This window comes from Drosophila guanche, unplaced genomic scaffold (assembly GCF_900245975.1).
Source record: "Drosophila guanche unplaced genomic scaffold, DGUA_6, whole genome shotgun sequence".
NCBI classification, from domain to species: domain Eukaryota; kingdom Metazoa; phylum Arthropoda; class Insecta; order Diptera; family Drosophilidae; genus Drosophila; species Drosophila guanche.
The window spans coordinates 270,843-287,720 of NW_022995769.1; the positions used below are offsets into that span (position 1 = coordinate 270,843).

Genomic DNA, 16,878 nt, shown 5'->3' on the forward strand with positions numbered 1-16,878 from the left:
AGTATATATATTCTTGATCAGCATCAATAACCGAGTCGATTGAGCCATGTCTGTCTGTCCGTCCGTCTTGTTGAGCGCCTGGATCTCAGAGACCATAAAAGCTAGAGCCACCAAATTTTGCATCCAGACTGAATTCTGTATGCTCACACTGTTGCAAGTGTATTTCAAAAATGAGCCACCCCCTCTTCCGCCCCCGCAAAAGGGCGAAAACCTCCCAAATCTACAATTTTGAAGATAAAAGAAAACTAAACTAAAACGCCATTGCGTATTCCCTACGTCCATATCTATCAGATCACCAAATTGGGATCCGATTGGATCATTATTATAGCCACAATGAAGAAATTAATTTGCAGTGGCTGTCCCGCAGCTTTTGTTGTTCTTTTTACATTCTCTCATTCACACTCTGCTTCGGCTTCACTCTGCCCCTGCCTTTGCCCTCCCCCTGCAGATGCCTCTTCCGACTTTTAACCCACCTACCCTTCTAGGGAAGGGCGTCGAGCTAACGGAGCGTGTTGGCGTGAGAAGTGTTGTAGATGTAGATGACAGATGAAGAAAATATTTAAAATTTGACAAAACAGCTAAGGTGCACATGTAGTACTGAGTGCCGGGTATAAAAGTTGTGACGCGTTAGAAGCGTCTCACACGTCCCTTCTCGTTATAGTAAAGTTTTTGTCATTGCACAAGCATTTTCTATGTCAACTTCGACAATGTCTCAATAATTATCTATAAGGTTTTTCTTTGTTGTATAATTTTACTAACAATTGCACAACTCCGCTTGGTTTACAGTGTAATCTTTACACGCACAAATATTTTGTGTAGTTAGTACATACTCGTATAATAAGAAATCATCGGGTTACGCTTAAAACTTCGCTTAAGTATTTTTTAAAGATAATTGAAACTAATTTAAACTAGAATGACTCATTTTTTAACGCCATGGGAAGAGCGCGAAACATCAGCATTACTAGTTATGCAAAAAAACTGCACTAAAAAGTAATTTAAAAACAAGTTGGTAAAACATTGATTACCTTGGGGGTTGCCTTCGGACTTTTGAGCTCTTATAATATTAAACTTAACAAACAAAAATTCATTTTCATAATTGGCTCGGAAATTGTTTAACGCCTTAGAGAACCATCTCAAGATTCTTACTATGCATTGGTGCGCTTCATTGCGGTTGCTGGTTCTAAAATGTTGCATATATGCATATGTACTTCGTTATGAAATTATGCTATTTACCTTCATTATGGAATTATTTATGTATACACTTTCGAAACATTTAGTAGCTTGAAAAATTACGTTTTAAGGAACAAGAGTCGTGGCAAAGACAATACAGAGATGCAGCTTCAACAGTCTTCCGTTCATTCATTGTTATCAATCATTACTTAAACATAATGTATGCATATGTATATCGCTGCTCTTATGTGGATTAAGTTAAATTATATCAGATCAGATCGAACAGAGCCCACATCTAAGCTTGCCATATCCGATTTTTTGTAGATTTTCTTTACATTTCTCTTTTGTTTTTTTGGTCTCTTGATTTCGTTCAATTACGTGTACAATAATGTTAGTTAGCTTCTCTAATGATCGACATCGTTTCTGTTGTGGTCGCAGTTGGAGTTGGTAAGTGTCTACAATCTAGGTAAAATGTATATAACAGGAATGCATGACTAATTTACATATCTATGTATACGAAACGTTCTACGAGTAGCTAGGGCACACATCTATACATACAAATGATATGGTTTTAGTTAGGGCATCTGGGTGCAAAATCGCTTGAATATAGATGGGAAGAGGGCTGCAAGAGTGGCTGTAGGAGTATTAGAACTCGCAGAGTAGGAGGGAAACGGACACAATTTCTTACGTCAATTTAAATAATAGGCTGAACAAAAAATATAGTATTCTACATATATATGTATGTATGTAGTTATAGGTTTAGGTATTTCGGGAAGGCGGGCAAACAAGAAAAGGAACCGGCACACGTCCTGGGTCCCTGGCTTAGGTCTTTTTTACATTGTGCTTGCTAACTAGGGCTTGCAATTTGTGCAGCTGACTAAGTAGATGGGCATTGGTCTCTTCCAGCGACTCGAGGCGCTTTTTGTAGTCGTGATTCTCAGTGACAAGAATTTCCACGCGCCTCTCTAGCTGGTCCATATATTCCTTCTTCTTTCGACGACTTTCCTGAGCAGATATCTATGAAAGGGAGTGTAATTCACATTATAGTTATAGTTCTAGTTTGATATTTTTAATGTACGCCTTACTTTATTTTTAATTTTTCGTCGAATCTTTTTTAGCGATTTCTCTTCGGCTTTTGTTAGAGGGAGCTTCTGTGGAATCGGATAACCCTCGGCGAGCAAGGTACGTTTCTCCTCCTCTGTCAGCAGTAGCGTGCCTGTAGAGCCCTTCTGCAAGTCCAAGGATTTGATTAGTGCTATTGCTAAATATCGGGAGCTGGTCGAACGTACCGGCTGTGAGCTTATCAGAGGCGTGTGTATGGGCTGCCTTGTTGTGGTGGTGCTGTTGCTGGAGCTGGAGCCGGAACCGCCGCAGCTGGCAGAGCGCGTGATGCCGGTAACGTTTCGTCGCACCATGGTCGAAGTCTCACCATTGGCTGCATTGGCCACGGATATAGAAACGGAAGCGTTGGGCGACAGTGGCGAAAACAAATGTTCCGGTGTCAAGTTACCTTCGGAATCGTCGCTGGGAAGAGATGATGGCGGAGTCAAGGGAATGCCGTAAGCATGTGACTTGCCCGAGCTGCTGCTAGTGGTGCTGCTGTTGCTGGTGTTTTGTTTTTCACTCTTGATCTCCATTTTGGCCATTATCAGATCGCCCTGTCCCAGAAGCGTGTGCTGGTTACTCTGCTGGGACTTAATGAGGTGATTGTTGGTGCTGCTGGCCAGCAAGAGTTCGCCGTGCTATTCAGTGGTAAGACACATTGAGTACAGTTGAACTGCATCCTCATTTTTTAGGAGTAGCCTACCTTCTGCTCAAAGAGCATTTCCGTCTGTAGATGAGCCAGATTGTGGGTCATCTGGTTCTGATGGGAGCTGCTGCTCCCCTGTGAGTTGGGACTAGCGGGGCAGCTGGAGTCGGGCGACATAGGCTCATCTTTGATTGCCGACTCGTCAATCTCAATGTCGGAGCATAAGTCCGGCGAAATGCTTCCAGATCGAATCGACGACAACGACGAGCTGCAGTCATTGTCGTACAAGTGAGGTAGTTGATAGGGCTCCATGGTAGCGACCACGTGACTGGAGCTGTTACTGTTACTCCCGGTCTGCAGGTGATGCGAGTGCGTATGGAGGCCGGCCCGAGTCAAAGTCGCTGTGGCTGTGCTCAGCTCTGTGCTCCGGGCGGGATTGCAGCTTAGTCGGCTGCTGTGTGTGGCGGGTGTGTGCGATTGCGGATGAAGGGTCAGGCATTTGGGATCGATGGTAGCCCGCACACTGGTGGCCGACTTCAGTGAAATTGCGGGGAAACATTCGTCATCCATGTCTGTTGGAAAGGGGAAAATAAACGATATATTTAAATCAAGCTCTTGCAGGGGACTATCCCGGGTTTAATCAGATTAGATGTTGCTGTTATTTTCCCAAAATAGATTCAAGCTTTAACTATGCCAGAATTGGTCCATAGTTGTTGGCTTCTTTGGGTCCGAAGAAAATTAGCCGAGCGGAACACCAAGTCAACGCGTCGGTCAAACCAAACACTTTTTATACCCGATACTCGAAGAGTAAATAAAGTATATTGTATTTGTGCGAATAACGGTTGTATGTAACGCACAGAAGGAAACGTTTCCGACCTCATAAAGGGGTTTGATAAAAACCTCAAAGGGGCAGATGTTGTACTGATTATCGGGTATAAAAACTCCGAACACAAATACACTACTATTTACTCTTCGATATAATAAATAAATGGAAATAAAATATTTGAATACTTAATTTGCACAAGCCTTTTTCCTATTTTTTTCCTACTTTTCAGTGAAATTCATAACTTATACATGCCATCTCAGTAAAATTCAACAAATATAAGGCCTGACTTTTTCGTGATTATCATCACTTGTAAGCCGGTTTTCTATGGATGACACGACATCACCTACGCTCTTAGGACATCTCCATGTTAACTACGTCATTTTGTTGAATAGGAAATCATCGCTTATGTCAGATGGGTAAATGCGACTGGCATCGATGTGTTGTCGATTTCACATCGATAACCCGTACTGCATGGGATATAAGTACTATGTATATATGTATGTATGTAAAAACATACATGCACAAAATCATATGTACATTCATATTTGCTCAAAATATTTTGGGTAAAAATTGTTGAGTCCAGACCTACATGGTCTAACCTACATATTCTCCATACTATACATACATATATACGACTATAGAGAACTCTGTTCCGTACTCCACAATTTAACAAATATTGTGCAACAATTTCAATAATATTCTGTAACTATTCAAACATCAGACCGTTTCTTTAAGAAAAATAAGGCTGGCCGGGGCACGCGTCTGATATGCTCACAATGCACACATGTGTTTGCATTTGAAATATTGTTATTTCAGTTTTTCTGTTTTCTGGCAAAAAGCTTTCTTTCCGTATTAAGTTTATTTGGACAGTTGTTGTACAGTTCAGTCTTTATAAAATTACAGATAAAATGTCGAAAAGAGACTAGTCCCAGACCAGACCGCAGTCAACCTCAATTATATACACTTTTTCTCATACTCATTACTTGTACACAAACACTCACACAATTACATTTTTTGTGTTCTCCGTACCACTGATATTCGTTTCATGCCCGAGTACTGCGTTAAATTATTTAATTCTACCGCGACTCTAAATACAAATATAATTCAAAGAACAGCACCAAACAGAATATAAACTATTTTCAACTGTTATTCTAGTCAAAGAAATTCGTATGGTTGTTGTTTTCAGTTTGTGCATGGCCTTAATAAACCAGCTGAAAGCTGTTTAAGAATTGGGTTTAGGGCCTATGTATCTGGCAGAATACGCTTAAACGCAGTCGTCTCTATGCAATATGCTACGCAAATATACCATAAGTAACACGCAATCGACCACAATTATTTATCAGAAAGTAAGTACTTACCCTCGATTTTGGCCTGCAGACTTTTTGGGGAGTTTGGCAGGGAATCAACATCGCTGTTAAGGCTATAGGAATGCTCGGTTTTGATGGGCAGCGTACCATTGAGTAGCGCATCCGAGATGAGCTTGTCATTGAGTATAACGGTGGGATCTTTGACATCGCGATCGAACAGCCAGTCGTGCATATCGTGATCGCTGCCAATTTTCAAGGATTCCTGTAAAAGCACAAGCAAATAAATTGTTGGGGTGGCAATTAGTAAATGTGCAAAAGTCATTCATAGTCGTGTTGCACGGCGATAGCACGCTTATATAATTTCTGAATAATTAAAAAAAAAACAAAAGTACAACTTAACTTCATACATATGTACATATGTATGTACATAGTACAGACGACCCACGTATAGCAAAATCACACGGATCCCCCAAAACGCAACAGTAGACTAGCGATGCAGATAGCTTTCCAAAATATAAATATACATATATGTACATATGTAGTATAAATGTACATATTTGTATGTATGTACATATGTACTTATATATACCACTTATTTGAAAAATACATTCTCGCTAGATCTGACTTGAATGTGGCCTTTTCTATGACATGATGAGGCTATGGGCTATGCAGTATATATTTTTGTGGTCAATCTTATCAGAAGACATTTTACCGTCGACAACGCTCAGCAATTCCAGCGTACCCTTGAAATGCTTGTTGCTGTACTCCACAATCAATTAGGAAAGAAAATTGTGTTCAAGTTATCAACGGTTGGGTCAATATTTTATGGGACTTGCAAATTCCCTGTAAGGTGAAGGTAAGGAAGGTAAAGTAAGGTGTGCGACTATCAGACAGCCTTAATAAGGACATGACATGACATGCCATAGTTTAGAACTACGTATTTTTCCTCCTATTTGTAATTAAAAAAAGGTGTGAGTCGTAAGATTAGTGTAAATTATAGCAAACGGATTCAAAGTTATTTAAAATAAACAATGAAAATCCCTCACAGTGCATCAAATAACTCTCCTGTTGATCTTGGGAACAAGTTCTCAGCTATTTTCTGTTTGCCAGCAATAAGTCGGGTGGAACAAAAAGCCAACATTCAGAATATATTTGGCCTAAATTTATTTAAAGCCAGATGATGTAATCCGAAATGTGCCACATTCAGTTTTGGACCGAACTTACACTTTAAAAGCACATTTGTTCATAAAAATTGGCTAGTTTACTTTAATATTCTAAGCCAGATCATTTTCAAATAAATAAATAAATAACGAGAAGGAACGTGTGAGACGCTTCTTACGCGTCACAACTTTTATACCCAGCACTCAGTACTACATCTGCACCTTAGCGGTGTTTTGTCAAATTTTAAATTTTTTCTTCATCTGTCATCTACATCTACAACACTTCTCACACCAACACGCTCCTTTAGCTCGCCGCCCTTCCCTAGACCCACAACTTCAGACTTGCGGCAGAGGCAGAGGCAGCGACCGCACACAAAAAAAAAACAAATATAAGTTGCGGGACGGGGTGGGTTAAAAGTCGGCAGAGGCAGAGGCAGTGGCTGGGGGACGGCAGAGGCAGGGGCCGAGTGAAGCAGAAGCAGAGTGTGAATGAGAGAATGTAAAAAGAACAACAAAAGCTGCGGGACAGGGTGGGTTTAGCCACTGGAAATTAATTTCTCCATTGTGGCTATAATAATGATCCAATCGGATCCCAATTTGGTGATCTGATAGATATGGCCATTTCCTACGGAATGTTTTTAGTTTTATACTTTATGGGGTCGGAAACGTTTCCTTCTGTGCTTTACATACAACCGTTATTTCCCAAAAAATCAATATACCCTATTTACTCTTCGAGTACCGGGTATAAAAAGGGAATGTCGACGGCGTTTAATTTTGAGGAAATGTATGAGATTCTTCACTATTTCACTGGCTTGTCCCTCTCTCTTTGCGTCTTCTTTTCAGGCTTACTACTTTTTCTGTGCGTAGGTGTGTATTTACATATTTGAATCCTAAAACATTGATTACATACATATGTATGTATGTATGTACATGTTTAGGCAAGCATTGGCACGTATGGACTCGTGCACACTTCTGTGTACATAAATATGTGTACATATGTACATATGAGTATGTATGAATGTATGTACAAATTTAGAATCTCGTATGTGTATGAGGGGGTGATGGGAAGACTATACGGTATCTCTAGGTGATGGCATCATTGGCCTACCAAATCCACTGATCGAGCTTCGCTTTATACTTATGTATGTATGTATGTACATATAAGAATATTGAATCATTAAGCAGAAAGTTAAAAAAATTGCATACTAATGCGCTTGCCCTCGCACATTTTGGATCGTTCCGTTGGACAGTGCATTTAAACACAAATACACACGTGCTTTCTCCGCATCTGGCCAAGAAGCACCAGGAACATACATATGTATGTACATGCATGCATACATAGGCGGTGCAAGCTAAGCCAAGTGTGTCTGTGCGTGCCTCTTGTGTTGTGTAGTGGTGGTTGTGGCGTGTGTGTGACTTTATGATGAGTTCAACGAACCTCGGGAACTGTTGAGAATTAGCAATTCTTGAAAAATGCTACCAAAACGGGCAACACACACACACACCACAGGTGTGCGCGTGTGTAACATATGTATGTATTTGTGTACGATCCGTTTAGTTGTGGATGATGGCTTACTGGTGCTGGTGATGATGATGATGATGATGATGATGATGATGATGGAAGAAAGAAAGCTAAGAGAAAAAGACGGCAAAATGGCTCGCAGGCATTTACTACTTCTTTTGTATGTTGCTTGTGTGTTGCGAGCTACAGGGAGAGAGAGATTATTTGTTGCACGTTTCAGGTGGGGTTTCTTTTTCTCCTTTCCTCACTGCCTCTCGGATTTTTGTTTTCACCGCAAGCTCGGTGTTACGGTGAAATGGCTAAGGGCGACTTCTCAAGTGGAAATCAGATTTGTGTGTTCCTGGTGCTTGATACTTCAAGTGATGTTTCTTAAACCACAGAAACAGCTTAAGCGCCTTAACCTGACTTGGGGCCAATCGATTGCCTAACCGTACAGCGTAGCTGGAGCTGGAGTCACAGTTCGAGTTGGAGTCTGCCTTCGAAATGCAATCGATTGACCCCATTTCAATGTCGATACATGTGAAGAGTAGAACTTTGCCAGTGCGTGTAACTAAAAATATTCTCTGAGAACTTTTCATTTATTTTGTATCAATCAAGCAAACCAATTTGAAAACAAATAAAAGTAACAAAAACCAAAACAGTCGCCATGGGCTGTTGTATCTTACGGAATTAAATTAACGTGGACATGTTTGAGTGGATAAAAGTGTGTGAGGTTGCCGGTTACCGGTTTGCTCATTATAAAATTTTATTAATATTTACAGTATTCAGGTCCCCTCATCCTCATTAAAGTCTCTATATTTGCCATCAGGTGACAAGGGGTTACATACATATGTAAATACATACATCCATAGTACGTAAATACATCGTATATACATACGTATGTATAAACATACATACATTAAATTTCGTATAATAATTCAATTGGTTATAGTTTTTATACCCGGTACTCGAAGAGTAAATAGGGTATATTGTACATGTGTGAATAACGGTTGTATGTAACGCACAGAAGGAAACGTTTCCGACCCCATAAAGTATATATATTCTTGATCAGCGTCAATAACCGAGTCGATAGAGTCTGTCTGTCCGTCTGTCCTGTCCATGTCTGTCTGTCCGTCTGTCCGTCTTGTTTGTCGGCTAGTTCTCAGAGACTATAAGAGCTAGAGCCACCAAATTTTGCATACAGATTTCTGTATGCTCACACTGAAACCAGTGCATTTCAAAAATGAGCCCCCTTCCGCCCTCGCAAAAGGGCGAACACCTACAAAAGCTACATTTGCTTATACAGCATACAGCTTATATTTGTTTTTTTCACGTTCTCTGATTCACACTCTGCCTCTGCCGCGAGTCTGCAGTGTGTGGGTCTAGGGAAGCCCGGCAAGCTAAAGGAGCGTGTTGATGTGAGAAGTGTTGTAGATGTAGATGACAGATGAAGAAAAAATTTAAAATTTTACAAAACACCGCTAAGGTGCAGATGTAGTACTGAGTGCAGGGTATAAAAGTTGTGACGCGTAAGAAGCGTCTCACACGTCCCTTCTCGTTTCTTTTCGTTTCATCACTCTTTCTCTTGGCATTTCACCCTATCTCCTTTTGGCTCTGAGATTGACGGTTTTGCCATACCTCTTTCGGTTTTGCTTATTTTTTTGCATGCTCCACAAATTGGATTGATTAAATAATGGTGCAGCAAGCGAAAACCTTTCACATTTAAAAAAAGGCAGAAGTATGTACGTGTGCCAGTGTGCTGGAGTGTGAGACAATCATTATGTATCGTATATATGTAGGAATTTACATAAATATGTACATACATGTGTACATAAACACATACATTTGTATATATAGTTATATATATATATAAATATATAATATAATATATATATATATATATTTATATATATATATATACAGTTGTTAACCGGTTTCTTTGTGTTGTGCACAGCATTTTTAGTCTTTATTTTTTTTCAATTTTTATGCTCATGCTGCATCATTCGTCGTTGGCAAAGTGAAAGGTGATCGCTCCCACAATTCAAACGAGAAGGTACGTGTAAACCGCTTCTTACGCGTCACACCTTTTATATCCGGTACTCAGAAGTACATATGTACATCTGTACATTTTTTTTACATAATTCATCTACATCTACGCCCCCTCCCCAAGAGCCGCACACATCCCGAAGCAGAGTGTAGAAAGAAAGAAAGAATGTGCAAAAAATAAGCAAAGCTGCTGGACGGGGTGGAGGTGGCCTCTAAATATTAATTTTTTCCTTCTGGCTATAATAATTATTCAATCTAATCATAATTCGGCGATCTGATAGATGATGCCATTCTCTCCGGAATGGGAATAACGGATGTTTGTAACGTTTATATATATATATATATGGCATGGCTACATCGACTCGGCTATTGATGCTGATCAAGAATATATATACTTTTTGGGGTCGGAAACGTTTCCTTCTGTTACATCATCCACTTTATGCACAAATAGAATATTTCCCTATTTACTCCTCGAGATCTGATATAAGATGGAACTGAGAAAAATGCCTATTACTTAAGTAATTTGTTTGGTTTTTACTTTTTTTCAACTAAGATTTGCTCTGCTTTATTTTTTTAAATGATAGTGTTAAATGTTACTGGAGCTTTAATTCATACACAAATGCACATACATATGTAGGGGTGGTCATAAATACATTGTATGTATAATGTAAAATGTCAAATTCGATTGCCTTGAAAAGAAAGTGGGAATAGGCCAGCATCAGAATCAGCTTCGATAGAAACTACTTTTAATAGATACAGTCAGCATTTTAACAATAATTAAATAAATCAAATCAAGCAAAATGCTTAGCTCAATCACAGAATTCGGTTCGTAGTTCACGTGTGTGACAAAGAGAGAGAGAGGGATGCAGAGTGGGGGGTGTCTGTCCGATGCGGACTTAGCTTATCAACAACCTACGAGTAGTATGTTTGTGTGTGCTTTGGTTTATGTGAGAGGAATGAAAAAAGTACGTAAGCAGTCGCATGGTCGCAGTACGTCTAACGGCCCCAACAACTATTCGCCAAACGGAAAGAAATGTGAAAGTAGCCAGCAAGAAAGGAAAAACTTTTAAGACCAATACAGATGCATTTCCACCAAAGACTCCACTAAAGAGTTATACGCACGCACACACACAACTTCTGCTATCAGTTATCATATAGTCCTTTCACAAAATCTTTGATTTGCGGAATCTTAAGCCTAAGCTTAATCTGCATTCTGTATATGTACATACATATGTTCATATGTATGCACGAGTATGCAAAGCAGCCGTAACCAATTTAGCAATGCTCATTGGTGAGAAGAGCCTTTTTTTGAAAGCCCAGAATGAATTATCTTTCTACGTTTCTTGGAAAGAGTAAACCAAATAAATGTGCCGTACCTGGGTAATTACGATATTCTCGGCCTTAACATATGTATGCATGTACATACATATGTATGTACATCCCTGTGGTCAATAGTTTTTACGTTGGGGTTGACCCAACGTTTATTTGACGATACTTGCAAATTTTCACTAGGAAACTGATTTTGCTGTATATATGTACTTAAAGTTGTTTTTAGAAAAACTTGAATATGTTCGTTTGCTTTCCCGAAAAATGACTCCAACTGTTGCATCCAGATGCCCGCTGTTACACTTATCGGATAACACTTCATTAACGCTCACAATTTTTTCCTCCCCCCACGCCTAGTACTCATCCAATCAAGCCAACTAAAGCGAACTCAAACACCCAGCTAACCCCCCAAGAAAACTGTCTTCCATCCTGGGTGTGGAACATATTGTAGTCTCGCTAAAAGTCTATGAATAATTCACATATTGCCTTACCACAACCACTTCGCGCCATCCTTACATTGACGTCAGTAAAACATGGCCTAAACAGCTGTCGACCGCCAGCCACCCACTCTGACCAGTGGTAAGAGAGCCTGGGAAGAGAGCCAACCAGGCAAAGAGAACTCGAGTGAACACTGCGCATCCTGTTTGACGCATCGCGTGGCCAAGTTCGCATGAATGAACGGAGCTGAATGGCCGTGGACTTTAACGAAGAGAAGAGCGATACGAGCATGTGGGCTTAGGAGAGAAGGGATGTTCCGGGATTGCCATTTTTTTGTAAGGCCGCCATATGCTATGATTTTGGCATAGAAATGTTGCCGTTGTAGCACGCTTAATTTGCAAAAGTCTTCCATTCCTCTGCATTGGCTTGGATTGGTGTGTGTTAACCTGTTTCGCAGATTGCAACGCTCGCATCGGTGTATTAGAAATGTCAAAGTTAAGCAATCACAATACACACACAGATCGGCTTATAGACCATATTGAAAGTTTCATGCATGGCCCGAACAAGTTATTCAAATATGCTGCTCTCGAGAGTCGAGACGAAGACTGTTGTCAAGCACGTTTTTTCGAAGTTTTGTTGTTTTCCGTTGTTTTGTTGTTCTAGTATGCATTTCAAATATGCGGGCCTTGCCTTAAGCCGTTAGAAATGTAAACCTAACCACAACGTGTTGCACATTTGCATGCACAGTGGTTCACGATAGACCATAAAGGGTGTCAAATTGATATCAAATAGTTGTTAATATCATTATGCACGGACAGTATTTTCTCGGCGACTTGCTGACATTTTCTGCTTATATAAGCGAAAGTTAGCCCACAAAAAATCTAGAAATGTCGAATTTATAAATTAAAAATGCTTTTTTTTCTATCTAAATGAAAGAAAAAAGTTGCTGACTTCTTAGCATGCAGACAACCTTCTTGGTTTTATTGCTGCCCTCCCCCTGTACCCCTCTTTGTTTTGGCAATAAAAATAATTAAGAAAGTCGAAATGCTTTGACGTTGGTCAGCATTCTTTTGTGAAGGGGACTGCCGGTTTTCTTATATGCAGCTTACATCGCCGTAGACCCAAGGTAATCATTTTCGGTGTTTAAGCATTAACGAGTTGTCTGGACAGTGTTTTTGCTTTTCGAGGCGATTGAATCCGATTTTAAGATAACCTTATTTTGCCTGTATTTCAGATTTCAGTTAATTCTTCTTCAACGCAACCCTTTGATTTTTCAGCGTCACTAAATGTATGTACGAACATGTACACATGTATGTTTGTCTGGATGTATGGATGTATGTATGTACATACAGCAATAGAGAAGATTGCTTGGTTTTAAATCCGCATATGAGGCATTTTTCCTGTTTCCATGTGTTCTGGACGGCCCTTATCAATGAGATGTGTAAAGTTTAAACATTATTTTGGCCGCTCGGTGGCAAAAATTTGTATTTCTTATCACATAAATAATCCACAAGAATAAAAAATCTTTGGATAGAAAATGTACATTGTTTGAACATGAAGTGCGTTGCTTCCTAAAATCGTTTGAGTCGATTTTCCATGTAAAACCCCACAGATTGTGTGACCTGACCCGTAATCAAAGCAGTTGCTGGTTTTTTCCCTACCAAATGACTTCAACGAAATTCCCCTGTTCTTAAACAAACATAGTATGTACGTATGTATGTATGTACATTTGCATGTATACAATATACACACATGCATCAGTGCATATGAATATGAATTTAGCGATTACGAGACATTTTAATGATGCCTTTGGTCTGGGAACTCTTCCAGTCATTCAACTGATGGGGTAGCACTCAAATATCTCTTAATGAAATGGAAAGGGTGATAACAATAGTCGGGATCTGGGCTGGAAAATACTCGTAATTCGTAGGACTCATAAAACCTGACAACAATATCCCGTTCTGGCCTATTTTTTTACCCTTTTTAATTTTTTGATTTCCCTTTTATTAAAACTGATTATCTGTACGTATAATTATTTATAGTTTGTTTGTTATGGCTCGTCGGGGGAAAAACCTCAGGGAATCATTATTCACTTTAATTTTTTGTCCCCATCTTTAAATGGAAAGCGGTCCACTAACCTAATCAGAAATAAGCATTTTAGCCCTTATCTGTTTTTTTCGCTCTTGCTTTTTGGTTACGAAATATTTTATGATAAGATTCTTGATATGCCTGAAGAGTCTTTGGAGTGATAATATATAGTTATTATTAAAATACTCAAAAATGAGAAAGACATAGTAATGAGCAACCTGCCATAGAGCACTCATAAGCCCTTGGTCGTGGACCTACATTTACCATTGAATAGATTGAAGAGGAGCGTTCGGAATTGTATCGAGAAAGAGTATTGGAACAAAGATTTTATGAACGGATTAATACGCTCTGGTTATAGGAAACATTAGCGTTCACAATTACACGGATAAAATTGCATTCGAGAGATGATCTAAATGATCGCACGCCTGGGGTGCACTGGTATATTGTAAGGTTTACTTCGGAAAAACACACAAAAAGCAAGCCATGAGCGTATTTTCCCGGGTAGCGGGGCTATTCACATTGCCTACATTGTCATGTAGAGTTAATTCGCTGAGGCACATTATCTTCCGAATAGTAATGACACTGAGGAACCGTACCGTGTACCGTGTTGACACGCCGCAAAGTGCAACAGCAGCAGCAATCGAAAAAGTCATTACTTTGCATTTAGACCAGCTGATAGCGGCGCCTCGGACTAGCTCGACCGCTTATCAGCGCTCCATGTGTCCTCCGCACAAGTAGCCGTAATAGATTTTTCTTTTTGCCTCAGCGTGCTTCCCCTACAAGACAGTGCGGCAATTTTAGTGAAAGGCTGGACGGTCGGACGGGCGACATGTACTCATTACTATTTCCGCTGCGATAAGCAAAAGACGTCGACATCTCTTCTACTCCGTAAACAAAGTTCAACGCAGCCGCAGCCCCAGCTGCTGAAAACATTTCATTATATGGAAACATTTTTACTTCTACTGCTAGATTGGTTTGTGGGGGCGATAGAGAAATACAAAACTGAAATGGGTGGAATCGCTCGATAATGATAAAATTCTTTTAATTTCTTGGAAATCTTAAATTATCATTATCGCTCAACACAAAACACCTTTGTAGTAGAACAAAACATCTAACTTACGAAAAGCAATGCCGTATATAACTCAACTGTTATCAACACCATGTAAATTGATATATTTGAACACGGAAAATCACTAAAAATTGCCTTTTTTCCTCAATGGAATGGAGTAGCAGCTCTGATAAAGGCCTTGAGGTTACCTTTCCTTTCCGATGCCTGTAGTTTTGTTCTCCCCTGTTCTGTCATGTCAAATCATATTTACATTTTTGGCGAAAGCTTTCTTGAGGGACGCCAATGTGCGTGTTTCTCCCGGAACACCCCTTCATAAACCAAAAACCCAACTAAAACTCGGGTGTGTTGTATATTTTGGTGTCTGATGTTTGGTAGCCGGGCAATTCGATTAGATTTTTGTATTCAGTCTGTTGGTGAGCGTTGATGAAATTGATGTTGGTGAGCGTTGGTGAAATGTTGACTTTTTGATGGGACTGTTTTTAGACAGAGTGTTTTGTTCGAGTGGCTGCTTTAAGATTGGAGTTATCTATGGTGAACGCACACATACAAATTTGATCTGTTAGGAAGAACGAAGACCATCAGTAGGGATTCCCAACTTAATTTCGTTTTTTTCTGTCGCATTCAACTCAAGAATAAGTTTACTTTTTTCCCCCAACTGATAAGCGTTATGTGTGGTCATTAAAATGTTTTTCTTCTGATTTTTAAATGCAGTTTTGTTTTCGTATAAACAAGAAACCTGAAACCTTCAAATATGAACAGAAATTACTTAATAATCTTGTACTAAACGTTTCATCGGTCAGGGATTACAGCTCAAAGTTTGGGCCAATAGTCAAATGCTAAAACACAAACATTTCCACTGTTATTTGGTGATTAGTAAGCACAATATGAATATACACTCGTCTCTGCTAAATTGTTGACGAACATTGTCTTATCGTTTCGCCGAAGTGTTCGGTTATGGCTTTCCTCATTTACTACCTACTCTTTGTTCATATCAAGCTTATTTTCTGTAACAAAAGTTCTCGAGTATAAATCGATAGAGAAACGCATGCACTGCTAATAAATGGAACACTCACCGGATCTAAGTCGGAGTCCCATATGTCTTTGAGGTCGCCATCGTAGAATTCCATGGTTATTTAAGGTTGATTTCTTTGTTGCGATCTAAGAACTAATGATCTGCCGGTTGGGTGTTTTGGGTATGATTTGGTTCCAAGTCTGTCGTTTCTATGCTAATCCACTTATAGAACTATCAGCTTAATGCTCATAATTATAATACTCTCATTGAATTTTATAATTTCCGTGCCTCAATTCTGTTGTATTTATTTGTGTTATATTTTCTCTTTGCGCTCTCTTGTTTATTTCCTCTTCTCTTATTAAATGGAAACCTGTTGCTTCCAGAGAATGTTTTCACTTGACATTGTTATGGGCTGTGTGCCTGTGTGTTTGTTTGTATCTGTGTGTGCGCAGTGTGATTCTGCCTATTGAGTGTGCGAGTGTGTTCCGGGACGGGCATTCGTTCGCGTATGAATAAGTGTGTATCTGAGTGCGGATCTAACTTGCTTTACAACTTGCGGCCCGATTCAACTTGTTGCATTCTTCTTTTGCCTCTTAGTATATTTTTCTTAGGAATTTATTGAATTCTTAACTCTTTTCCGTTTCAAAAACACTCGTTTTTCATGAAAATTATGATTTTTATATTTTTGTTCTCGTTTTGAGTACCTGTAATAAGTTTATCTGATATAGTTTTTATCGTGTTTTGTGTTGGATAGCCATATAAATTGATTTGGTTTAATTTTCTCGATTGGACTCTACAGTTAACTTTCCGGAACCGTGAAGAGTGGCACTTAATATGTGTGTTTAATTTTATTAACAATTTGAGTTCCCGTAGTGCGACCGCATCCAAAAACAAAACGAGATATTATTATGATTAGATATTTTTTTCAAAAATATATTTTTGTTTTTGCGGTATACGCTGATCTTTATTTTATACCAAAACTCGACACTAATTCTGTTGTTTCATTGTTCGTGGCTAAAATTTTTGTGAGACCATTTTCCAAATTCTGGCTACATTTTTACTACTCATGTTGCTAGAAAACATGTTGCTGTAATCATGAAGGGTATTAGAACAACGAGGTGGCGCTTCGCAATATTCACATGTTGCTGGCATGTTGACAAGAGCCACCTCGTTCAGCTAGTACCC

The 16,878-nt window shown here is 39.4% G+C and overlaps 1 protein-coding gene across 2 annotated transcripts; it reads right to left on the bottom strand.

Moving 5' to 3' along the window:
• Positions 1-655: 655 nt before the first annotated feature.
• Positions 656-16,676, bottom strand: LOC117591268 (cyclic AMP response element-binding protein A). Of its 2 annotated transcripts, XM_034284464.1 has the most exons (7): positions 15,755-16,676; positions 5,105-5,315; positions 2,978-3,492; positions 2,681-2,912; positions 2,460-2,605; positions 2,256-2,399; positions 656-2,187 (listed from the first exon to the last, which is right to left on the bottom strand). In XM_034284464.1, exons 1-7 carry the CDS (start codon positions 15,806-15,808, stop codon positions 1,993-1,995), a joined length of 1,497 nt encoding a protein of 498 aa, XP_034140355.1. In that variant the 5' UTR covers positions 15,809-16,676; the 3' UTR covers positions 656-1,992. The 2 variants fall into 2 exon arrangements, with proteins under 2 accessions (XP_034140355.1, XP_034140354.1); XM_034284463.1 differs by having other exon boundaries at positions 2,460-2,912; positions 15,755-16,675.
• Positions 16,677-16,878: the final 202 nt, after the last annotated feature.

What these genes read in the sequence shown, in the direction of transcription:
- LOC117591268 (XM_034284463.1), bottom strand. Translation starts at nt 15,808, where the DNA reads ATGGAATTCTACGATGGCGACCTCAAAGACATATGGGACTCCGACTTA. An exon ending in CTCTGATAAGCTCACAGCCG is followed by an intron (nt 2,400 to 2,459) that starts GTACGTTCGACC and finishes TTGGACTTGCAG; the next exon opens with AAGGGCTCTACAGGCACGCT. An exon ending in GACGAAAAATTAAAAATAAA is followed by an intron (nt 2,188 to 2,255) that starts GTAAGGCGTACA and finishes TCCCTTTCATAG; the next exon opens with ATATCTGCTCAGGAAAGTCG.